Raw genomic sequence first — 26,221 nt, forward strand, 5'->3', positions numbered from 1 at the left:
ATAGCCTTCTGGCTAAGGTGCTAGCAAGGAATGCTGTATTCCCGAACGTGCTGGGGAGTGGAAAAGAGAGCAGGGCGCTGCACGTCTGTAAGGAGCCAAGCTGCTTGCACAGCTCCCCACATCGAAGCCTGGCCAAGTGCCTAAGACATGGGCTCTGACGGCCACCTGCAGCTCATCAGGGCTGGCCATGCAGAAGGCAGCCAGCCAGCGCTTCCATTGCTTGGGCGCACAGGACTGGAGTGGGTGCAGAGGAGAGTAATCTGAGCTGAAGCGTGTAGAAAGGAGGGGTCAGAGAGGCATCTTTTAGGGTCTGTTCTTTTATAGTGGGAATTGTGAAGTGGGGCGTATGTAAGGAAAGGGCAGGACTTCTTCATCAAACCTGAAAGGGTTTTTTAGGGACAGTAGAATCTTGACAGTCTCCTGGCAGAGGCAAGGCTGCTGCAACTCCATGCCCCAGGTCCAACCAGTAGCAAGACTGACCACCTATTCTCAGTAGGCACAGGCACTTGGGTACAGGTGTGCAACACATACACCTATACACAGAGGTTGACACAGGCAGACACACAGAGCACTCATATGAACACCAACAGCACCAATGGTCTCAGAGTACCCTTCTCTGGTAGTTCAGGATGAAATTCTGTTAGTGGGAACACACGCAAAAAAACAGCAACAAAAAAAAAGTGAATGTCTCCAGCAGCTGGGCTCAGGCACTCTGCCCAGAGGCAGTTGCTGCGTCTTGGTCTATCCAGTTGCTGGCACCTGGATATTCAGGCTCTTGGTTTCACTCACTCTGGTCTCTCTGGTTGCTGGCACTACAGACACGTGAGTCTTCTGACCTGTGGTCTGGCTCTAGTTGCTGACACTTAGACCCCCATACACACACATGCGCTCAGAATGAGAACCCATCATCCAGAAAAATAGTTAAATGGAAAGAGAGGACAGATGGTGATGATCAGGCACAGGGCATGGGCAGAAAATGTTTTGACCAGCCCCTGTTTACCGATGACCAGCCTTTTTAATTTTCTTATCCCTCTGTTTTTTTCCCCGTGTTTATTCCCCTCTGAATCACCTATTTCCTTGCCTTTGGTTCCTTCTATAAACAGCCCATAATAAGTCTTGTACAATCCTAATTCCCTGGCATTTTATTATGTATTCCTTACCATAGGGCAGCAACCCCTATCAGTCCCAAAGGTGCTCTAGTGTTGACTTATCTTGATGGGTTTTATGGCTGGAAACTGGGGCTGAGGCCCTCCTGTGACAATCCTGGGAAGGGTGTGGACAGGGTGTCCTTTCCTTGGAGTCCTTATTTTGGGTTCCCCGCCTTCCCTTGTGTCCCTGTGCTCCTCTGGCCTGTGGAGATAGGCCTTTGGTGGCCTGAAGGGCCTGGGAGGAGCCTGGCAGGGTATTGTATGGGCTGCCCCAACTGTAACATTCCTCTTGACTTCTTTGTGGACATGCAGACAAGCACCAAACCTAACAGGTTCAGAAAAACCTTGTAGCAGCTGCACTCTAGTACCAATAATCGGGTTATCTCTACACTAATGCTTTCAGGTTTTGGAATGATTTTTTTCAGAAATGGAGATTAGGCATGCACAATGCATAGAAAAATGCATCCCGGGTGAAGTCTATCACGTGTATCTATAGAAACTGTATACAGAGTCTGTGTTTAATGATAGACTTCTTGCAGTAAATACTAGCATAGGTTATTGTTAGTCTTGTTAGGCCTGGGCTTGTGATGCTGCATCTTAATCTAGAAGCTACTGATGAAGCTGAAGCTTGTAAACAGAGGAATTATCTTTTATGAGGTTAAATATTACAGTTACAAAACCAGACAGCCTTTCACAGTCGCTTCATCCATGTATATATACTTGTTTTGAGAGAAGAGGGCAGTAAAACATGTCACTGCAGTATCATAAGCATTCATGATAAACAGCTAAGAAGGTCAATTTGATTAATGTAGAACCAAATGAGCATGTTGATGCTGACAGTTACAACAATCTATAATAGATGATTGCTGTTTTTATAATACTTCCATTCCATAGAAATTAACTTAGCCTTTGCCTGGAATGTATTTGAAACCCAAATCTTAATTATAGGCATTATACTGTTATTTACAAACTTTGGAATTAAAGTTGATGCTGCTTTCTGAGGAATGTAAAGTCTCATATTTTTAATGATTACACTTGCTGTCACAAAGAGGATTTGAGTATTCATTGTAACTTTAGTTTACTGTGTTAGCTAATGCTTTTTAGTCACCAAAATTAATGTTGTATGTTTAAAACATTTTAATCCCAGATTTGTACAAGAGAACAAGTAAATGTACATGCAGAATACATATGGTCATAGCATTTAAAATAAGTGCCTCTTGATTTGTGATTATGTGACTTCTTATAACTGGTATGGGGGATTATGTGTAGGGATGTTCTGGCAGCTGCATGATAGGTTTATGTTCTCAAAGAATGAAAAAAAAACCCCAAACAACCCAAGACACATCTTTATCAAAAGAAAGAGACCTAAACCTGTGAAATGTCTTAGAGGTTCCTTAAAATCTGTGGTTTGTAGGTGATTCTGTGAACTTAATACAAAGAGGCAATAGTTCACACTGATTTTCTGAATCATCGTCCCTCCTGGCAGCTGAAATTAATATCAGCATTAACAAAAAGTGTCATGTTTATCTGCAGGCAGATACATGCCATATTCACCTTGATTTTTCTCTGTTTTATTGGAATTAAATTTTTCAGCAGCATGATGGAATTGATATACTATAAATCAAAGGTATCTTGAGGATATAATTGATTGTAGCATTAATGTAGTAGCTTCTTGTTGGTACTAGCATTATGATGTGATACCTGGCTAAACAATATATATAGTATCAAGAAATAAAACCTCACAGCACTTATTAAAAAAATGTAAATATAACTCGTTTTCTTGTTAATTGAGTCACAGCGGAATTTTGAGTTAGAGCTTAAAGCAGGTTTATGCACTGTTTCAGGGATGAAGAACTGTCAGTTCCCTTGGAAAACTTACTAGTTTGCTGTATCTGCATGTTCTGAATATAGAGTCAAGTCCTGTGCACGCTTGCAGAGATACTGAGACGTGTATTTGGGCAGCACAGCTAATATTCAACTCTTTACTTGCTTAATACAAACAGTCTTTGCGAGATGGAAAAAAATGTAGTTTTCAGAATATTCATGGATATTTGCTATTTATCAAGATGGATCAATGGATGAATATACTGAAATAAAGTATGATAAGAGAGGAGTTCTTACAGGTAATTCCAGATAACCTAAGGGACTTTAAGCAATAGCCTTTTACTGTATAGGTTTAAAAAGCATCTGATTTAGGGGAATATAATGCTACTGTCATATCTGTACCATCAGGGCTACTGACAGAGTACAAGAGAGTATCAGATTTCAGTAAGGAACCTAAGTGAGCTGAGAGACAGAGGAAGCAGCTGGCTGCTTTGGCATAAGCCCAGTAAATCAGTTTCTTGGTGCTGCAGATTAAATATCTACTGGTGTCAGTATGATTTTGTCAGGTCTGTCTTTTGCTTTTTCATGGGTTAAATGGCACAAATTCTGCCTCTCTTTGTGTCTGTCCAAGTAGATAGTAAGCTTTCCAGAGCATGGGGATTCTTCAATAGTATGTGTATTGTAAATATGTCGGGTGTGCACACTGAAACAGAGAAGGCCAACTTAAAATTTCAGACAAAATTTCTACCGGAAAGAGGAAATTATTTTCTCTCTGAATGGGAAGGGAGTGTGAAAACAATGGGCCTGACAGATACCTTCATTATTGTCTTTGATTTGGTAGAAACAAGTCTTTGACTATACTTTAGTTAAGGACAATTAGTATACCACAAGCTTCGTGCAGTTTAGACCCTGTTATGTATTGACTGTGCAAGATCTAAATTACCAAGCTGTAGTCAGTTACCTGATGAACTGAATGTTTATTGTGTGCTTTGCTGTATCTTTTCCCCAGTTCTTCCTGTTTTCTTCTGTGGAGCACTTCTCTGTGTGTTCCCACCTTGAGTTTGAATTCTGGTTTAAACAAAATGGCCAGAAGAGCTGGTACTCATTCCTCTTCAGGGTTTGTTCCTGCTCTTTATGAACTGCCTGTTTACTTCTAAGCTTTTCATTTTAAGAAGTTTCACTCGCGTTTGACGATACTCTGAAGATATGGGAAAGCAAGCTATTTTCAGTGGAGTGTCATGAAAAAATGGCGTGTTACTTAGTGTATCTATTTCCTATATGGATTTGCAATATTATCTTCTGTCCTTGTGTGGAATCAGGTTTTCCTTTTCTTGCACCTGCAGATCTAAACTCTTGTAGAACAACAACATGGAGTCTCTCTCGGCTTGCCCCTCAAAAAAGTGGAGCAGTTGTTGCTGTGGTGTCTTGAGCTGAATACCTGCCTGACCAGAGTGTCTGTAAAACAAGGGTTACAGGTGGTAATATTCGAATCAGATCTGCATTGGCTTTCATGTGCCAGACTGATTATGCAGGTCTGAGAGATTGAAAACCCAAAGAAACAAAAATCTTAACACTTTTTCAGGTTTGAGAAAAAGTGTCACTGTTGGTGGGGAGTTGCAGGGAAGCAGTTGGTATTGATGGATTTTATATGTTTGGGGTTTTGTTTTGGTGTGGTGTTTTTTGGTGTATGTGGTTTTTTTTTTTTAAAAAAAAAAAACCCTTTTAATGCTACATTTCAATTAAAATGCTTCAGTTCCTCAAAAATAAGCAGATTAATTTTGTTTCCATGGAACACATTTAAACACTCAAGTTCTCTAGCTGTTAAAAACATTTATGGATAGGATTATCAAAGAGCACCTGTTAATTTAGAGTTTACTTTCTATTGCAGTTCCCAGAGTGTGGTTTCTTTGGCATGTATGACAAAATTCTCCTCTTCCGTCATGACCTGAACTCAGATAATATTTTGCAACGAATTACATCAGCAGAAGAGATACATGAGGGAGATCTTGTTGAAGTTGTACTCTCTGGTAGGTACTTTTGTAACAGTTGAACAGCACTTTATTCAGTACACTGAGAGAAAATAGGGCTTTATGGAACAATATTATAATGATTGTCTTGAGCTCTTTGACTTAAGTCTCATATTGGGTCAGTGTTTTCGGGTAGAGGTTTCCAAGAAAATCCAAGGGGTACTCATGCTCCAGTACTCAGTCTTGTAATTGTTTCATTGTCATGTTTTAATCTTCAGATTTATTATTATAAATAAATCTGAATTATAAGAATATGAATTTAGAATTCTAATAATATAGGTTTATTATAATTGTTGAAGCTGAAATGCAGGTAGGATTCAGAATTTACCCTTCCAACACTGTCATTGGCTTTCCTTTACTTAGATCTGTCTTTTTATTCTGTAGCTTTTGCCACAGATGGTTTATACTGCTAGAAGGCTTCATATAAACACAGTTGCTGATTCATACCTAGAAGTACAGACCTCTTAAGGGTTATTGTAGTCCTTGAAAACAGTTTCTTTTAAACAATGAAGTCCTTGGAGTGGAGGTTATTAACCTGTAGTAGTCTTCAATAACAAGGACAAAGAAAACCCCCAGACCCTAACTGATTTGAACTGTATGTCTTTCATCAATACCCTGTTGAATTCAACTAAAAACCAGATGTAGTTAAACTACAAATAAAAGCTGGACTAGTATTGAGCAGTTCTTTCAGACTTTAAGGACCAAGTGTCAAACTGAGGTTACGTTCTAGAAAGAGATATCTTTTGGCTGTCATGGGATTAGATTTGTAAATTGGATCAATAAAGTATGATTTCCAGAGTCATAAGGCTTAGTTCCTCAGCTGCATTTCAGGACCTACTGTTCTAGGTGTCTAGGGTGTTCAGTAGTTGGTCATCTTGACATGAGCTTTTCATTACTTCTGGTGAATGGCATATTTTGAAAAGTTGTTGTGTGTGCTGCCTCTTGACAATCTATGACAGTTTTCTTATAAACAGATGACCAGAAACTGAGGCATTTTGAAGACATGTAAATCTCTTTCAGTAGGGTTTTAAAACTGAGAGATGAGCATTTGAGTATGAAGTGTTAGTACATATTTGATCAAAGAATAGTAGCTATTAGGGCAAGGTAATGTAGGTGTAAAATACCAATTTTTTTTCTTTGAACATTCCAAAGAAACAGGACAAAAGATTCATTTAAACATATTTATGCTTGCTTAAGAAAAAGAACATTACTAGTGAAGTTTCCAGTGTTCCATGGAAACTATGCACAGTTCTGTTTTGATACACACAGACTTCAATCTAATAAGCTTCTACTGAAAAAGTCCTTTAGAAGATAAAATTTGAACTTGTAGAACTGTGTTTTGTTTGAAAATTTTTTAGGTTACAAACCAGCTTGAAAATTAATTTGTTCTTTCAAATGTTTACTGTTGAATTTAGCAAAACTTGTTGTATTTGTCTCAACTTAGTGAGGTTTTCAGTAATGTGAGTCGTACTCTTGATTAGTTGTGGCCATTAGTTTACAGAATCCAATGGATTTTTTCCTCCGTAACAAGATCTTAAATATGCATTTAGAAGATAAGTAAATGGTATACAGTAAAATACTGATGTCTAATCAGCTCATTAGTGTTCCTTGAGTCTGTCATTTTTAAAACAACATATTCTTTCCATAAATGCTTGTTGATCCTGTGGCAAGAACCATAACTTACTGCAATTTTTTAAAAGCTTTGGCTACAGTTGAAGATTTCCAGATTCGTCCTCATGCACTTTATGTGCATTCCTACAAGGCTCCTACTTTTTGTGACTACTGTGGAGAGATGCTTTGGGGTTTGGTACGACAAGGATTAAAATGTGAAGGTAAGTCTGTTTTTTGGTTTGTTTTTTTTTTTTTTTTTTTTAGGTATATTTTTTTGTGTGTGTAGCTATTTAAGATGAGGAAGAAAAAAATGTATCTTGTTTGATATATTAGAATGTGATAAATACAGTATTTTATAGAGTTGGAAGGGGCTGTGCATCAGGAAACTGAAGTTCTGATCCTGATGTTAATGCAAACTTTGTGTGACCTTGGGCAAATGACTTAAGTTTAAAAAAAAGCTAGCTTACAAATGTGTGTTCTTTGCACAAGGAGCATATACTTTGGAGAGACTCCCAGAGGGGAATCCCTTTCCTTATGGCCTTCATCCAGCTGGCTGCGGAGCGCTCTGCAGCCTGCTGTCAGGTACTGATGCTGCCTGCTAACTGGCTTCTCCTTGGCTCTTGTGCTCCAAAGCGAGGGAGTGATGAAAACCTGGTGGGGGGAGATGTGAGGAGGGTGATCAGCTGCTTCAGAGTCTTAGACCTTGTTTCTAGGGCTGGGCTTACTGCAGGCCAGTATTATAGCAAGTAGGGCAAAAGAACCCGTTTCTGTGAATCGCATCAAGAACACTAAAATGAGAGAATGTAACAGAACAGTCTATTTCTGCCTTTACCATTTTTCAGGATCATCTTAATTGCTTTATCAAAATAATAGTAGTATTTTTGTTACTTTGAATGTTGGGAGTTTTTTTGTCTAAAAAAATCTTCTTTCAGGTTGTGGGTTAAACTACCATAAGCGATGTGCCTTCAAGATTCCAAATAACTGCAGTGGAGTGAGAAAGAGGCGTCTGTCTAACGTGTCTTTACCAGGAGCAGGGCTTTCGGTTCCAAGACCAGCACAAGCTGAATACACATCCTCTGCCTCTGAAGAAGTATGTTGTGTGAAAGGGGAAACAATTTCTGGTTTTCAATCCTTTAACCTCTGGGGAACTAGATAGTGTTGCAAATGATTCATAATGAGTACAAGGGAGTTGATCTTAACTGTTATGATTTGTTTTATTTCATTTTAAATCTGGTGAGCCTTAGACTGTGACACTTACTGATAACTATTATTACTGTGAGAAATTAAATGGGAAGTAAATTATAATTTATGCATATTTTTTCTCATAGTTTGTCACTCAGAGTTCATATAACCTGAGAACTTTGGTTTCAGGAATGATAAAACACCTTGCCTTCTTTGTAATACAGATTCATTCTGTAATTATGGTGTCAGTATAGAATAGTTACTTGCCTAAAGCAGTACAAATTGTAAGCTTTTATGCTGGGAGAGGAGAGAGCATTTCTGATATGCTGTTAAACTTTTCACAGAGTTAATCTAGGAAAACACAAGCCCTGTCAGAGACAGGTGTAAGGGATGAAGGGCTTACCGTAAAAACCATCATCCGTAATAGTTCTTTGTTATAATGGCTGTGATGATTGCTGAGAGGTTATCAATTATACTGCAACTATATTGGGACTGTAAGACAGGACCGGCAGTGATTAGATTCCTTTGTTTCATTGCTACTTTCACAGTGGGGAAAAAAGCAGTGCTTTTGACGCTTAGTCTTTCCTACTTGCCTAATTTGCAATATAGCAATTTTCACCACAGTTTGAAATAGAAATTGTATGGATGTCTAGTTCAAGAACATAATTTTTTTAGCTAGAGGCTACAAAGCCTAGTCTTGAGTCATGAAAAATATTCATTCTGGTGTTTATAACTTCTGGTAAGATTTATTCAGTGAACATAAAATTGTAACTGCTTCTTCTATCACAGAATTTAACTTTGACATGTATGCATGCTTAGAACCTCTTTGACACCTTTGCTATCTGATTTTTGAATACACAGTTTAGATGATCAGTAATGTATTTATCATATTTGCAGTTCAACTTTCAGCAGTCTTAATACTTTGTCAGATATACAAGGCCATGTTCCTTTACATTTTTCTGTAGATGTAGGTAACTGTAAGTTTATCCTGCTGAATGTCCAGTATGATAATCAATGACTTTTTTGTTTTAATAGCCAAGCGTTTTTTTAACTTAATTTCAGAGATTTTGTGGGGGTGTTTAATTTCCAAAATTATTTTTTAATTTTCTGAATACTTTTGCCTAACTTAGTAAGCTATCCAGGCATGCCATACTTACTTTTTAAAACTGATGGCTTGAAGTAGTGATTGGATTTTGGTTTGCTTATCTCCAGTGTTTTCCATTTTATTCCCTGTATGGGGGTCTGTATATGCTGTCTGTGAACCTTGCCAGGTTGCTTAAAAAAAAAAGTCCCAAGAGTGAATTTTTAACATTTTAGCTTCTGTGGAAATATTCACACATACTTTCCTGTTCTCTGCAAGGCTTTTCTGTCTGGTATTTTCTTGGTTTTGTTTTATGATACCAGAATGGAATGTCCTCTTAAAGCTTCTTGACCATGTTGCTTTCTGAGCCAACACCTCCCTCCCAGCCCACCAACTTTTTTCTTAACTAAAGTAGAATCATAGAATAGTTTGAGTTGGAAGGGACCTTTAAAGAACATCTAGTCCAACCCCACCTGCAATGAGCAGAGACATCTTCAACTACATTGGGTTGCTCAGAGCCCCATCCAGCCTGACCTTGAATGGTTCCAGGGATGGAGCATCTACCACCTCTCTGGGCAACCTCTTCCACTATTTCACCACCCTCATAGTAAAAAATTTCTTCCTTCTATCTAGTCTAAATCTACTCTCTTTTTTAGTTTAAAACCATTACCCCTTGTCCTATCACAACAGGCTCTGCTAAAAAGTTTATCCCCATTTTTCTTATAAGTGCCCTTTAAGTACTGGAAGGCTGCAGTAAGGTTTCCCCAGAGCATTCTCTCTTCCAGGCTGAACAACTCCAACTCTCTCAGCATGTCTTCATAGGAGAGGTGCTCTGTCCCTCTGATCATTTTTCTGTCCCTCCTCTGAACTTGCTCCAACAGCTTCATATATTTCCTGTACTGAGGACCCCACAGCTGAACAAAATAGTCCAGGTGGGGTTTCACCAGAGTGGAGGAAAGGGGGAGAATCACCTCCCTCAACCTGCTGGTCGCGCTTATTTTGATGCAGCCCAGGATACAGTTGCCTTTCTGGGCTGTGAGCACACACTGTCAGCTCATGTCCAGCTTTTCATCCACCAGTACCCCAAAGTCCTCAGCAGGGCTGTGCTCAGTCCCTTCATCCCCCAGCCTGTATTGATACAGGGGGTGGCCCTGACTCATGTGCAGGACCTTGTACTTGGCTTTGTTGAACCTCATAAGGTTCACATGGGTCCACTTCTCAATCTTGTCCAGGTCCCTCTGGATGGCATCCTGTCCCTCAGGTGTGTGCACCACAGAGAATCACAGAATCGTCTAGGTTGGAAAAGTCCTTGAAGACCATACAATCCAACCATTAACCTAACACTGACAGTTCCCAACTATGCCATATTCCTCAGTGCTATGTCGACCCAACTCTTAAACACCTCCAGGGATGGGGACTCCACCACCTCCCTGGGCAGCCCATTCCAATGCCTAACAACCCCTTCTGGAAAGAAATGCTTCCTAATATCTAGTCTAAACCTTCCCTGGCGCAATTTGAGGCCATTCCCTCTTGTCCTATCGCTTACTACTTGGTTAAAGAGACTCATCCCCAGCTCTCTGCAACCTCCTTTCAGGTAGCTGTAGAGGGCGATGAGGTCTCCCCTCAGCCTCCTCTTCTCCAGACTAAACACCCCCAGTTCCCTCAGCCGCTCCCCGTATGACCTGTGCTCCAGACCCTGCACCAGCTTCGTTGCCCTTCTCTGGACACGCTCGAGTCATTCAATGTCCTTTTTGTAGTGAGGGGCCCAAAACTGAACACAGGAATCGAGGTGTGGCCTCAGCAGTGCCGAGTCCAGGGGTAAGATCCCTTCCCTGTCCCTGCTGGCCACGCTATTGCTGACACAAGCCAGGATGCCATTGGCTGCCTTGGCCCTCTGGGCACACTGCTGGCTCCTGTTCAGCTGGCTGTCAATCAACACCCCCAAAAAACAGCACCACTTTGGCTTGGTATTGTCTGCAAACTTGCTGAGAGTGCATTTTATCCCACTGTCTGTCATTGATGAAGATGCTGAACAGTGCTGGTCCGAGCACAAAGCCGTGAGGGATGCCACTTGTCACTGATCTCCACCTAGACATTGAGTTTTTAACCGCTACCTTCTGGATGCCACCATCTAACTAATTCCTCATCCACTTAACAGTCCACCCATCAAATTCTTATCTCTTAAATTTATAGAGAAGGATATTGTGGGGAACCATGTCAAGGCCTTACAGATGTCCAGACAGATGACATCTGTAGCTTTCCCCTTGTCCACCGATGTAGTCACTCCAATATAGAAGGCCACTCAGTTGTTGTGGCAGGACATGTCCTTGGTGAAGCTGTGCTGGCTGTCTCAAATCATCTCCCTGTCCTCTGTGTGCCCTAGTATAGCTTCTAGGAGGATCTGTTCTGTATGTTCCTAGGCACAGAGGTGAGGCTAACCGGTTGGTTCTCAGAGTCCTCTATGGGTGCAATGTTTGCTTTTTTCCAGTCACCAGAGACTTCACAGGGACTGTTTTGGTGCAAATCATGTATACCTTCTTTATTGTAGCGCTGCTGTCCAGAACCTAGTAAGAGGATTCCCTCCTGGAGTGGCCGTCCCATCTGGATGGAAAAGATGGTGCTTTGCAGAGTGAAGGTTCCACACACTTTTGCGGTTCACTCTTATACTCGTCCGACCATATGTCAGTATTGCAAACGGCTGCTTAAGGGCCTGTTTCGCCAAGGAATGCAATGTAAAGGTAAACATGTAATTTTCTGCTGCAGTGGTGAATTTCAGTAAAGGTCTTGTATTTAAAACTGATTTCAGTTTATGTTTTGATTGTCAGAAGGTTGTATGATGCAAAATGTGGCAGTATAATTTTTGAAAAATTGCATATTTTTGAGAGGACTACAGCAGCCCTCATTTTCATTTTAGTAGACTCTGTATTGTACATTTTTCTGAAAAATAAGACTTAATCATATGTAGATTGGGGATACCTTCATTCTAGAAGGATAATTCTAAATTAATAAAAATGGAGAACACTTTGTTCAATGTCTGTCTTCTACACTCATCACTAAAGAATTTGTAAGTTTTCATTATACAGAATACTGGTTGTTATCTTCTGGAAAAATTTTATACACATAGGTGCCTTTCCTGAACTAGCATAGGCTTCATTGGCTGTGTGGGTTTTATTTAGCATATGTTAAGATGCATGAGTTCAGTTCTCAGACTCTTTCGTGCAGTTCCCAGAGCATAACTATAACAATGTGATCTTCTTCTGTCTCTTTATTGCTGGATAGTGCAGATCTGTCAGCTTTGTTACAGGAAAGAAAACTGTAGTGATGAATCATAAACATTAATATGGAAAGGACTTTCCATTTCTCTTATGTGAGTTTGTCAAATGTGAGTACCAAAGGTCAACATTCTGAAAGAGATTGCTTAATACATTTTCAATTTCTTTTAGTAGAGGAGAGCAAAAATTGCAAGCTTATAGTTGTGCTAACTTTTTGACTAAAAATGCTGCTGTCTCATGTAAGTAAGGAAGTAGTTTTATCTTTCATTTCTGTTTATGTTAATTTGCAGTCTTTGTAGTCTGTTTGAAGTCTGCATCTGAACCTTTTTATTTTTTCAGTCAGTGTCTCTTGGATACATGTAATATATAAATAATGAAAAAGTGAAAAGGTGCTTTGCAGTTTTATATAGATGTTACTGACCGTATACAGTTGTCATGACTGTATATCCAGCTGAACAAATAAGGCTACCACACCATTTTCAGAGAATTGAATGACACTAGATAAAAACAGCCTAGAGAAATGTTATGTATATGCACAGGACAGAAATAAGTGTATTAATAGGCCTCCATTTATGCACTGTGATCCTATATGTAATTTTATTTATTGGAAATTGCTGTCAAACAATCAAAATATTTTCATACTGCTTTCTCCTACAGATTCTTAAGGTTACCCACCAACTTCCTTGTGCACATTCCCAAAGCTTGGGGTTTTTCAACAGTCCCATGTTCCTGAGTACCTGTAAAAGCCCTGGATTTCTTGAATTAATCCAGGCTTCTGCTTGGACTCTGAGGATGATCTTTGGGATGCTAAGGCTATATTTGTGGTAATAAATTAGATGTGCCCAGGAACATTCCTGGACACTGAGATCAACTGGGACAAAATAACCCTTGCTCATGAACAAGTTTTCTTAGCTTCCCAGCCTGGGTGGCTGTATGCAGACTGCCTGTTGGGAACAATTTCATGGAATACTCTTGATCTCTGAACTAGACCTGGGAACTGTTTGGGATTGTGGTAATGCTGTGGGCCAAAAGCATGCTAGGGGATGTTTCTAACTTTATTAGACTAGAGAGTGGCATTGCAGTACTCAAGAATGTTTCTGTATGTAGTTTAATTTACTAGGGTTGACTCGCTCTTAGTCTTTCTAGTTCCCTGGTAGGATTTGAAATGTCTTTGTTTCTTCCAGCCCCTCCAAACTAGTGAAGTAACCATATTCCATAATATGACTGAAAACACTGCTGTAGAAAGGACAGTTCACTGGTCTCCTAGGATACTTCCTCACGGGCACCCAGAAGCTGAACAGAATTGTGTTTTGCTCCAAGGTTTCGCTTCTCTGCTACTGAAAAGGGGAAGATAATGATTATTCTCTTGTTTAGGCTTAAAAGGAAAGCATAATGAGCTTTCTTTAGGTATCAGAAAGGGGCTAAATTATCAGTTGTAGGGGCAGTAGGGAGTTTTGAAATTCATGATGTTGATACAAGAGTTGAAAATTACAGTGATGCTGCTAATAAAAGAAATTCCTGTTAATACCACTAATGTTGTATGCTGGACTTTGTTCAGTAGGTTGTATCTGATACCTCAGATGCAGAAATGGCACACATCAGGTTCGATTCAACCTCCACTTCAGGCCAGATTTGAACATAATATTATTCTGTCTGCCTTGTGTTAGCAGGCAGAAACGGAGCTTTAGTGTTCAGCCAAATCTGTGATCTGAATGATAGGGGTATTGGACTTTGGGATTTACTGCAGAGGATATTTGCTCTGTGATATAGTTGTGTGATCCTAGAGGCTCTGATGGCTGCAAGTCTTAGGCAGCAGGTGGGGAAAAATGATAGTGATGAGACATTTAAATCATATAGCAATGGAAAAAAGGATATGGAACAGATGAGAGAATGGGAAAAATTACATCATAATGGAAAAAGTAACTACAGAGAAAGCTAGAAAAGTAGAAGACTGCTTTGTACTGGAAGGGGAAGTGCTGACATAATAAGTAGTGGTGGGGCAGATCAACATGTAACGTCAGGACATCAAGATTGTTAATTTCCTTCTGGAGGTGACCTCATTGGTGCTGTCTTCAGTTACATGCAAATGTATGAACTGGAGCTTGTGATGGAAGTAGTGAATGATAGAATGTTAGAGTCTGAGTAGGAGTAAGATTCTGGTATCATGGGCTTATTTTCTGTTTTAGATTGCAGATTCAACTGTCACAAACGCTGTGCGTCTAAAGTACCTAGAGACTGTCTTGGAGAGGTGATTTTCAATGGAGGTAAGATGAGAAACATGCTTTCAAATACTGACAGATCTTTGGAGGCTTAACAAGATGCATTAACTTTTGGTTCCCTCATCTTTGAATATTTTACATCTTTTTATTTTATCTTCCCATTTTTTTCACCTGAGATCACTGACAATTAAAAAGATTCACTGTAAAACTTGTGCTCTGACTTCAATTTTACTTAATCAGTCTTGGCAAGTACAATATCCTTTGCTTGAGATTGCTCAAGGGATATAAAAAAAATCAAGTAGCCTTCTCAATGTATAAAAATTAAAGATCTGTTGTGATTAGTCTGCTTGTTGTTCACAATGAAATATGTAATTTTTAAATGTTGATATCTGAAGACAAATAGCTCTTTTTCTGACTTTGTCATATCTATGATTTTTAGTGGCCTGAGTTAGCCCAACAGCTTATGAGGTAAAAGAGAAAGGAAAAAAACTGAGCCAAACCAAAACAAAATACCCCACTGTAATCTTTTTGAAACCTCAATTAAGTAGGGCTATTTTTTGAACAGACCTTACGGACTTGAAAGGGGAGGGTGGGGAACAGTAGGTTGAAGGAAGTTTAGAGTCATTCTTACAAGTTTTAGATGCAGTGTTAAGCTGATGAAATACGGGATGGATGAGCAGACAGGTGGATTGAAAGCTCTTTGAATGGATGAGCCTAGAGGGTGGTATCAGTGGCATGAAGTCCAGTTGGAGGGTGGTAACTAGTAGTGTACCCCAGGGGCCAATACTGGGGCAAATCTTATTTAACATCTTCATTCATGATCTGGATGATTGGCAGAGTCTACCCTCAGCAAGTTTGCTGCTAGGTAGACTGGCTGCTGGGGGGACTGGCTGATAGGCCAGAGGGTTATGCTGCCATCCAAAGGGACTTTGGCAGACTGGAGAAATGGTCTGGCAGGGGTTGTTGGACCAGATGATCTCCAGAGGTCCCCTCCAACTTCAACCATTCTGCGATTGTGTTGCCCAAAATCTTGATCCTTGGCACACATATTTTTGAGGGGAATAAAATTGATGACACGCAGCAGATCACACCAAACTGTACAACCTGATTCAGAGGCCTGCACAGCAGCCCTATTATCCAGTGGATCTGTTGCCATTGCACAGTGTATCCCATCCATTCATGCCTGCCTTCTTCGGCTCCAGGGCTCTTGCCTGGGTCTTGAGATTGGTGGCCAAGAACCATAGTGTGCAACATATTGCTGCAGTCTACTTTCACCACCCTTGTGATGCTTAAGGGCTAAGGCACATAGTTTGGGTACTAGAATTTCATACAATTCTTCTATGGATGTGAGGAGTCCTTTTTTTTTTTTTTTTTTTTGTTCTTTCTGCCACATTTAAATTGATCTCAACTCAGACAAAAAGAAGCTACAAATAAATGTATTTGTCTTAATTTTTAGTTTTCCACAGTGCAAGTTGTACAGCTTTTGGTAATGTTAAACTTCTGCTAGCAGAGAGTTAGATGCAAATAAGATCTGTTCTGCTTTTCTCCTGCAATGCCAGAGCCCTCCTTTTCTCTCTTTTGTTATCAAGGGCAGTGAGAACAGAGTTGGGTTTCTATTGGCAGAGCATTTCATTTGCACAGGAGTAATTCTCTGGGTCATCTCTAGCTATCGAAAGGTTACTTTGTATAAATACTGGTGGAGCAGAATTATTTAATGAGATTTAGGTTTAGAACTTAAGCTTTTCACTCCATTTCTTTCAATATGATTCTTGTTTTATTTGGTCTCTTGCCTTGGCATTTAATAAAACCAAGTTGACAATGTTCATTAGTGTACTCTGCATCATTTAGAAAAAACTTGAAGATTTTATATATTCTGATTGTACTTTTATGTTTACTTGCATAAGTGTGAACTGAAGAAGAAATTCTGTGGGTTTTTTGAGTTTTCTTTGGCTTTTTATTTGTGTATTTGAGTAATATCTGAATCCTGTGTTGTTTCCAGAACCTGCTAGCCCAGGCCAGGACTTGGACATGCCAATGGAAGTTGATAGCAGTGAAATGAACAGTGATGGTAGTCGAGGACTAGATGATGCTGAAGAGCCCTCTCCTCCAGAGGACAAAATCTTCTTTATGGATCCATCTGACCTTGATGCAGACAAAGATGAGGAAGCTGTCAAAACCATCAGGTAAGTTGTAAGGTGTATTTCTTCTCTCTGGGCATACTTTCCTCAATATTGTAAAACATTTCTGATTAGCCCAGTTGTACCGCTTAAAATGTTTGGGGTTCTTTGTGTTTTTTTTGGGTTTTGTTTTTTTTTAAACTTGAAAATGCTTTGTAAAGTTACCCTGTCTCAAGGAAATCTGAAACATAAATTAATATAGTCTCTTCTAATTTGGAAAAAGTTTTGTGCTATGACTGTTATCTCAGAAATAAAATCAGATTATCAAAACATGGTAAAAATTATGGCTTAACATATCTAAGATGTGGCTGAGGCCTTTGACTTTGGCCTAATTTAGTTATGCATGTGATTTAAAAGGAGTTACTCAAGATATTTTAATATTCACATCATAATCTAGGTGCATTTTAGAGAGAAGTTTGTTTTATTTATCTTGAATGTGATTTTTCTGAAGTCTTCTATCCAATAACTGTTGCATAGTTCCTTTGTTCAAGTTTGGTCTTTCTACTTTCTGTATTATTCCGAATAGTGTCATCCTGATTTTCTTAGGTCATTCTTAATAACGTATGAGCAGTTGTACTGGGTCAAGCTAAAGGTCATTTTAACTCATGGGTTAATAGCAAATATGTGAGGAAGAGCATATAGTGATAGCTTCCCAACTTTCTGTGATTTATAGCTCAAGGACTTCCTGAATTGGAAGTAGAATCTTTTTTGTGTTCTACCTCTAGATAGGATTTTTCCATTCATATTTGAAGCAGTTAAAGTTTTGGCATGCACAGCAGCCAGTGTACTACAGTGTTCTGTGTGCTGTGTTAAAGCATCCTTACATTTTTGGTTTTGAATCTACCTTGTGATTTTGTGCACTTACAAATGTTGCTCTTAGTGCCACATGTAGGAGCTCTGGTGTTAAGCAGACAACTTACTGGTTGATTCCATCTTCAATGCTGTTAAAACCTGTACATTTAACAAATTATACTGTCAGAATATTAGAGATTGTCAAATCCTTGTCTGCACAACAGTTAATATCCCTGAGCATTGATAAAATCTAGTGCAGCTGTGATTTGAATTAACACATCCCTGTTTCTATTTTCATAAATTGAAAGTATGTTTAGATAGGGACCTTCATTGGTGTAATAACAATATTAAGAAGTAGCATAGTCAACTTACACAGATAAGAGGAAATAATAGCAGTGCTGATATTAATTATATTTTTATGCTGAATTAAGACCAGCAGTCTCAGAATTGTTTTGAGGGAGGATGATTTCTGTAGGTGTCCTCATTCCAGTGTTGTGTTTCTCCTGTATTCCATAGAGTAACTTCAGTACTGCAGTATTTGTAGTAGGAGAGCTAGTGGGAGCTCAGATACCTTATCAATGTCATCTGTCAATGAAATGTGTATAGGAAGGAAACATGTCTGTTCCTGAAAATTACAGACTAAATGTGGAGTACCAGTATAATTGCATTACTGTTGCATTTTAACTTGTTAAATATTAACTGTTCTCTTTTCAGTCCTTCAACAAGCAATAATATTCCTCTCATGAGAGTTGTACAGTCAATCAAGCACACAAAGAGGAAGAGCAGTACAATGGTGAAGGAAGGATGGATGGTCCACTATACTAGTAGAGACAATCTGGTCAGTGGCTTTAGTTTCTTCTTACATTGTTAAATTATTTCTCTAAACCAGTGTATTTTATTTTTCTTATTTAGATATTCTGGTTTACAGTATCATTTGAAATAACTTTGCCATGATGCTTATTATAAAGAAATTTGGTGCAAAGGAGAAACTAGTTTATTCACATTCTTCATGTGGCAATTGAACAGTACTTTTCTTTCTTCCTTTTAGGAAGGAGAAGCATCTCTAAATTGTTTCAAATCATCTTAGAATCACAGAATGGTTTGCGTTGGAGGGGGACATTAAAGACCATCTAGCTCCAACCCCCCTGCCATGGGCAGGGACACCTTCCACTAGCCCAGGTTGCTCAAAGCCCCGTCCAGCCTGGCCTTGAACACTGCCAGGGAGGGGGCAGCCACAGCTTCTCTGGGCAACCTGTGCCAGTGCCTCACCACCCTCATAGTAAAGAATTTTTTCTTTAATCTAAATCTACCCTTTGTCAGTTTAAAACCATTATGCCTTGTCCTGTTACTACATGTCCCTGTAAAAAGTCCCTCCCCATCTTCCCTGTAGGCCCCCTTTAAGTACTGGGAGGCTGCTATAAGGTCTCCCCAGAGCCTTCTCTTCTCCAGGCTGAACATCCCCAACTCCCTCAACCTGTTTCCATAGGGGAGGTGCTCCACCCCCTCATCATCTTCATGGGCATCCTCTGAGCTTGCTCCAACAGGTCCATGTCCTTCTTCTGTTGCTTGAATTGCATGTTTAAGATTTCAGCTTTCCTGAGATGATAATTTGGAATGATTTGCTTATGTTTTTTTTCTGTTTAGCAGTTGAACCACATGTTTGTATCAGTGATTTTTATTCTACTACATGAAAAAGTGGAAATCATTATAAAATGCTGAGTACTGTTGACACTATTATTGTAATGATCTAGGTGTTTGTAAATATTTATGTGTAGATAGGAGAGCTCTTCATTCCTCTAGCAATTCACTCTATCTAAAAGTGGTATTGAACAGTATCTTCCCCAAGCTCAATATTCCTCTTGATGTCAGTGAAAGAAAGAGTTTTGGCTTTGCTGTATGTCCTTGGGTATGCGAGCATCTTCCAGAAAGACTACATTGTTTATCCTAGTGCTACCAATAATGATCTTGTAATTGAACCTTCTTAGGCAAGCTCCTTGGTTTTGTTATCGAGGAGGAAGATGGAAGAATAACTGGATTCCTTACGTTGTCTGATGTGAGGGAGTGAATCCTTTTGTCTTTTGGTGGATGAATGAAAAGGATGAAGTCAAAAAGTTCCCAGATCTTGTGAAGCACAGTGTGTCACATTGAGACTGTTTGTGAAAGGATGTGTAAATACTTTTGCATTCTTTGTCTCTACACAGGAGTCTGAAGGGGACTTGAGGAATTTAGAGAAGCAAAATCATTTAAGTTCTGCTGAAATCAAGCTTAGGAGTGATACTAGTCAGCTCAGTTTACTGTAGTGTTTGTGAACTAAACAGACCACTGCAAGTGGTCTGTGAGAAACTGTCTTACAAAATACTTCTTCAAAGTACAGGTTTTTTAATACCTAGATGTATTTATCACAAACCAAAATAAGTATCTAGCATATTTCAGATGAGATTCCAACCAAGGCTGCTTAATGGAAAGTTATCAGCTGGCTATGGAAGAATTAAGGCCAGGTAGCAGACAGAGTTGTAAAGTCTAGCAGAACTGTTCAGGGTAGACCTGGTATTTGGCTCTGATTTAATCTTCCAATGCAGTCAGTACATTTTCCCATGAACTTTTTTGAACCTTCTCATGGAATAGTGAGCAGATTGTAAACCTTAGCTTAGTTTGATTTTTATTTTTTCTTTATCTGTCAGTCTGGCTACTACCTAGGTGACACCTACTGAAAAAGGCCATTCAAATGAAGTGGAGTATTCTGCCCCAAAGCAAGATACCTTCAGGCAAGCCAGATCTCATAGAGCTTCCTAGTGGGGGGAGACTTCTGTATTAGGCATTACAACATTGTCTGTTTTCCTTGACTGCTCTGCTCTCAGCAATGTTAGACTATTTCCTATTCCTGAAACAACTTCAGCTTTCTATCGGTTCCCAAGAGGTTAATTTCAACAGCAATATCTTCAGCTTCTTGCTGACCCTAGATAACAAGATATTTCACCCTTTATAATAAGAAGTTTCTATATTGTCGTCTGTATTCTTTTCCTCACTCTGAGCCCATCCTTCCTCAGAATAGGATATGGGCAGATTTTGAATTTCTGAGCGAGTTACCAACATCTTCCTTAATTCCATACACTCCCCTCCCCCAAGTCTTCTCTGATTCATGGTTTAATAAAAAGCATATATTTCCAAAGGACAGGTTCACCCTCATACTTTCACGCAGTTTCCATTCAGTGCTACCTGGGAATTCCATTTAGTTAAACCCATTCATGACCTAGCTTTCTTTGTCTTAACTCCTACAGATAGTCTTAGCTTCCTCATGATTTAAGTGATTTCAGTTCTGCTGCATTATGTTTTGAACTTCGTCATCCTAGGCCAGAGTTAAAGGTCTTGGATTTTTGTCACAGAAAAATGAAAATGGATTTATAACTATATCAGCATGGTGCAAGAAAAGAAAGTTATTCATATAGCCATATTAGCTTTTGAAAAGCTTCTTTGTTTTGAGGGACATTCTTCTGCTTAAAATTACAGGACAGTTATGTGCAACAGCTTATTCATATTACTTTTTGGTGGAGAAGATACTTCTCATTGGTGGAGACTTCCAGAAGATGGCTATGAGTTTATCTTGATTCTGTACCCGACCCTGCCCACCTCACCCCCCAGCAGTATTTTGTCACTTGAACCTTATAATCTGTCTTGCCACAGTGGTTTTGACCATCTAGAGTTCTGTGTTGACAAAAGAATTAAGGACTTGTTACACTTGCTCATTCCTTGAACTCTCTCAGTGTTGGTGTGAGGGCACAGAGGGAGAAAACATGACTCCCACAATTGTTACTAAATTAAAATAATTCCGGTTTTGTGAGCACATGCACCTTAAGTGAAACCTGTTTAGATAAGTGTTTTTCCTGTAGGAGATAAGTGCTGTTGTCACTGCTATTACTGTAAGGTAAGTGATGTTTTGTTTCTGATTTGTGAAAATACTTGCTGAGCCCCTTCTTGAGGTTTTAAAAAAAAAAAAAAAATTTGCGAAGTGTATTTTTTCATGTATCTACTCTAAGGTGCAACTGTAGATTAATGTGAATTGATTATCTTAGTAATTTAAAGCATTTCTTATTTAAATAACCAGATAACAAAAGACATACCAGTGATTTATTCCTTACATTATTGTACTGTGCATTTTGTAGAGAAAAAGACATTACTGGAGACTGGACAGCAAATGTCTCACACTGTTTCAAAATGAATCTGGAACAAAATATTACAAGGTAATTAATGATGAGTAATAATTATGTTACATTTGATTTACTCGGTGCTTTATAGAACTGAAATTTACTTGTGAGCAGTATAAGGACTATCTCTGTTCCCCCATCTTTTATAATCAAAACTGGGACCAGGTTAATTATTGGCCAAAGCTTTATAAGCAAGAAGGACCAAGACTAACTCTGAGAAGCTGCTTACAGGTCCTGTTCAAATTACTTTTACATGTACTGTTCTCCTGAATTACCTAGCATATTAAGCTTTCTTCACAATTACCAGACAATTTGTTTGGCTGACAGTCTAATAAAGGCTAGGAGTTTTGCATTCTTTAAGTAGTGACTGAAAGTTTGCATGCTAATGTATTTTGTTTTGAGGTTACCCAAATTAAATCATTCTGAACTGCACAACTGGAAGTTGCAACCAAGATTTAGAGGAAAATTTACTCTTCAGCCTGGCATTACATAAATGAAGCTTAGCAATAAGTTTAGCATATTGTTGATACAGTAGCATGTTCAGTGGTGGAATATTCAGAAAGTGTGTTTGAATGTATAAACAGGACTTTTCCCTTTCTTGTCTTATACCTTTAGGTGGGGGTCCAAATCTTGCAGCTTCTTCCTTTATAACATCTCTAAGATCAAGCCTTTTCTCTGTACACCCAGCTAAATTTGCCCAGATCCTTTTCATCCCTATCTTGACCAATGCAGTCTCTTCTCAGACCTCTCTGATACTTGTGTTGCCCTGTGCATTCAAAACACAGCTGGTAAAATATGTTCCTTGCTTGTTGCTCCGTTATGTCACTGCTTTTAGTCCTTTGACTTGCCCCTTTACACCCCTTTAACTGCTTAAATCTCAGGTTAATTGTCTTTGCTGTTAGAATCATTCACAGTTTTTGCCTTTACATTTACTTGCTCTTCATCTTAATCAGCTACTGTCTCATATCCCCCTAATGCCAGCCCAGTGTTCACCTGCTTGTTCACTAATCCTGCAAGTGATGCGCACCTGTACACCTTCCCATGTATGTGGAATGTCCTCCTCCAGCTAATGTGAACTTGTAACTATTTCTTACTTCAGATTTGTTCTCTAGTACTGCTTGTACCATGATCTTAAACTTACAAGGCAGAGGAGTCAGAAATTGTTAATATCTATATGAAAGAGAATCTTTACCCAAAACAATTCAGATATGAGAAGCAGTACTTACTTACTAGCTTATATAACCACATCCTCTTCTTACTGTTGTCTTGTTTCACTTTTTTTTCCCTGTTGTGTTCTTCTCTGGCTAAGCTGTATAAACTACAGGGGGTCATTCTATAGCTGTGCATCATTTGTATGTGGTGGGGGTGTGTCTCATGCTGAGTATAAATGCAGCTTGTCTGAGTAGAAAATAGTAGTTGTGTAGAGAGAACTACGATGGGGCTGGAAGTCTCTCTCTTGTATAGAGAAATTCAGAAAACTATGGGTGGGCAATGGTCATACACAGTTTGACAGTTATGAAGCTTGGTATTTTGGTGTTGGTATTTTGATTTATTTACTTTGATTTCTTTGCAAACACTTTAAGTCTTGAGTATCACTATATTAATATTATGTGCGTTTTCATTTTTAATCTTTAATATTTTTCTTCAGGAAATCCCACTTTCAGAAATTCTCCAGGTGACTCAGCCTCGAGATTTTTCAAATGTGGTGCAGGGCAGCAACCCATACTGTTTTGAGATCATCACTGACACGATGGTGTACTTTGTTGGCGAAAACAATGGCAGCAGTCATCACAGTCCCGTTCTTGCTGCCACCGGAGTTGGACTTGACGTAGCTCAGGGCTGGGAGAAAGCCATTCGTCAGGCTTTGATGCCAGTCACTCCTCAAGCTAGCATTTGCACTGCTGCAGGACAAGGAAAAGATCACAGTAAGCAGGCAGACAAGGCACTATTATTCATATTTTAAAGCTGTTAATGGTAGAGATTCCTTTTAGAAAAGTGCTTATTTAGAGTGAAGTATTGGCTGTCTATTCTCTGCTAAATTGGGTCCATAATTTTCCACAAGTCTCTAAAAAGTGACACTCAGGTTTGTGGAGGGTGGGCAAATCCTTTAATCTGTTGTAGCAGGATGTAGTAGTAAAGAATCAGGTTTACAATATGAATGCATATTGTAGAGATTTACTGTAGGAGCATTAAGAACTCACACGTAGTTGCTGGATGTTAAAAGGGACCATAGTTTAGATATTTCTAATATATATAAATAAAACAGATTATGTACATTATACTCTGAAAGAACTAAATTTGGATGCTTTTAAACATTATTTGCTGTATATCTTTCTAAAAATCTGAGATACCAGTAGCTAAGAGGAGTTAGTGATGCAATGTAAATACTGCCAGTGATGGAATGGACTTTTGCTGAGTTGTGGATAATAATAAAAAGTACCCTATTCTTCTTCCTATGCATCTGCTCTCCCTTACTTTATCTGGCATAGGATCATATTCATTATCAGGGCTCCACTAAACTATATATAGTTTTCTTTCTCTTAAGATGCCTTGTTCCTTGCAAGAACATTTGTTCACGTTCTGTACTGAGATTTATGCTTTCATTCTTTAGTGTCCGTTAATCTTGCAGCTACTCCTTAATCTTCTTTTAGTAAAATATGCAGATTAGTTTATCTGTCTCTGATACCTGGCTACTCTGCATTGGTAATGGTTAAGAACATGAACATGCTGAGGTAAAGGCACTTTCTGAAAATGCAGCCATGATCTGAAATGGTAAACTATGAAATGCCAGTACTGGTATGTGTATGTGATTACAGAGAGGAAACATATCTATGACACGGCACCTCATAACTGTCTTTATACATACGTAAAATGCTGCTTCTGATATGAAATTCTTAGTTCCAAATATATATATCATCACAGAATGGTTTGGGTTGGAGGGGACCTTAAAGACCATCTAGCTCCAACCCCCCTGCCATGGGCAGGGACACCTTCCACCAGACCAGGTTGCTCAAAGCCCCGTCCAACCTGGCCTTGAACACTGCCAGGGAGGGGGCAGCCACAGCTTCTCTGGGCAACCTGTGCCAGTGCCTCACCACCCTCACAGTAAAGAATTTCTTCCTTATATTTAATCTAAATCTAACCTCTTTCAGTTTAAAACCATTATGCCTTGTCCTGTTACTACGTGCCTGGGTAAAAAGTCCCTCCCCACCTTCCCTGTAGCCCCTTTTAAGTACTGGAAGGCTGCTGTAAGTCTCCCCAGAGCCTTCTCTTCTCCAGGCTGAACAACCCCAGCTCTCTCAGCCTGTCCTCATCAGGGAGGTGCTGCACTCCCCTGATCATTTTTGTAGCCTCCTCTGGTCCATGTCCATGCTGGGGGCCCCAGAGCTGGACACAGGACTCCAGGTGGGATCTCATGAGAGTGGAGTAGAGGGGGAGAATCGCCTCCCTCAACCTGCTGCCCACACTTCTCTTGATGCAGCCCATATATATACACCAAAGCTCTCTTTGTTTTCTAGAACCTAAGGTTTACTGTTGCTGAGACTTGCAAAGACAGTTGCTTTTTCCAAAATCAGTATTTTTTTCAGATATAAATAATAACATTTTTATATTAAAATGTGACAGTGGTAGGGAGTAGACCTGCAGGGGTAGATCCTGAGAGGCAGTGTTTTAGCATGTTTAGGATTGTAGGAGTGTGAGAAATTATGATATCATGAGTTGTGGAGTGGCATTCACATATCCTTAGATATTTTTGAACTCTAAAAAGCCCACAAAATGTCCATTTATCCCACTTCTTCCTACACATTATGAGCCATGCGATCTGTCCTAAGAGCATTTAAGAAAATTAATCTTTTAGTTAAAAAAACAAAGCCCCCAAAGCCTCAAATATGTTCTTTTAAATAAAAAGACCAGAAAAAGGAGGGAGATGTTGCTAGTGCTTGAAATATTTGCAGCAGCAGGGAATTTGTAGTGCCAAAATGTCCACAAGACACTAACTAGGTCAATTTATACCACATTCTGGCCATAAAGTAGCTAGAAATGAGGATGCTCTTCCAGTCTCATGTATGAGAGAGTCTTTTCTGACCTTGTAGCTGGTGTTTGGGGTGGGATGTTTCTGAGCTGAAATAGAGAAAATTAGTAAACTGTTACCTGAAATAGATTACATGTTGAATCCTGGCTTTACTGATTTCTTCAGAAGTGACAGTTTTTCAGCCCCTATTCTTATGCATTTCAGGCACTAGAAAAAATAATTTATTTGGTGGGAGTAACAATCTCTACATACCAGATACTGTTTTGTGTAGCCATCTGTGGAGAAGGGTCCAGTGTGTTCTCTTTAAGCAATTTCAAAAAGTCTATCTTAATTTTGTAGTTACCTTGTTTCAACTTTGCTGCAGTTTGTGTTGGTCTTAGTAACTTTTTAGTCTGCTGCCTTTCTTGTTTTTCCTTGTGTTCTGTGCTGTTACTCCAGTGCAGACTTGATTATAGTCAATAATCAGTAGACATATGGAAAGCTGTAACTCCAGTTTGTATTTCAGATGCAGTATTCAGAGTGTCTTTGAGAACTAGTATTTGTTTCTATCTTAAGTCTGTACATTCCTTCTTTGAGATAAAGCACAAGTGGCAAAAATCAAATACAGATATTTTCTTCATTCTCTGAAATTGTGAAATTTAAGTTGATTCTTCCTA

General features: G+C 39.2%; 1 protein-coding gene across 1 annotated transcript in view; it reads left to right on the forward strand.

Moving 5' to 3' along the window:
• PRKD3 (protein kinase D3) overlaps positions 1 to 26,221 on the forward strand; it is a 48,987-nt gene that overhangs the window by 10,866 nt on the left and 11,900 nt on the right. The window contains exons 3-11 of the mRNA XM_074896899.1: positions 4,861 to 4,999; positions 6,700 to 6,831; positions 7,543 to 7,700; positions 11,422 to 11,611; positions 14,332 to 14,409; positions 16,364 to 16,547; positions 18,048 to 18,171; positions 21,494 to 21,571; positions 23,184 to 23,460. Of these exons, the coding sequence (XP_074753000.1) occupies positions 4,861 to 4,999; positions 6,700 to 6,831; positions 7,543 to 7,700; positions 11,422 to 11,611; positions 14,332 to 14,409; positions 16,364 to 16,547; positions 18,048 to 18,171; positions 21,494 to 21,571; positions 23,184 to 23,460 (1,360 nt within the window). The remainder of the gene's footprint in view (positions 1 to 4,860; positions 5,000 to 6,699; positions 6,832 to 7,542; positions 7,701 to 11,421; positions 11,612 to 14,331; positions 14,410 to 16,363; positions 16,548 to 18,047; positions 18,172 to 21,493; positions 21,572 to 23,183; positions 23,461 to 26,221) is intronic.

The sequence above is a fragment of the Athene noctua genome, chromosome 1 (assembly GCF_965140245.1).
Source record: "Athene noctua chromosome 1, bAthNoc1.hap1.1, whole genome shotgun sequence".
Lineage (NCBI taxonomy): Eukaryota > Metazoa > Chordata > Aves > Strigiformes > Strigidae > Athene > Athene noctua.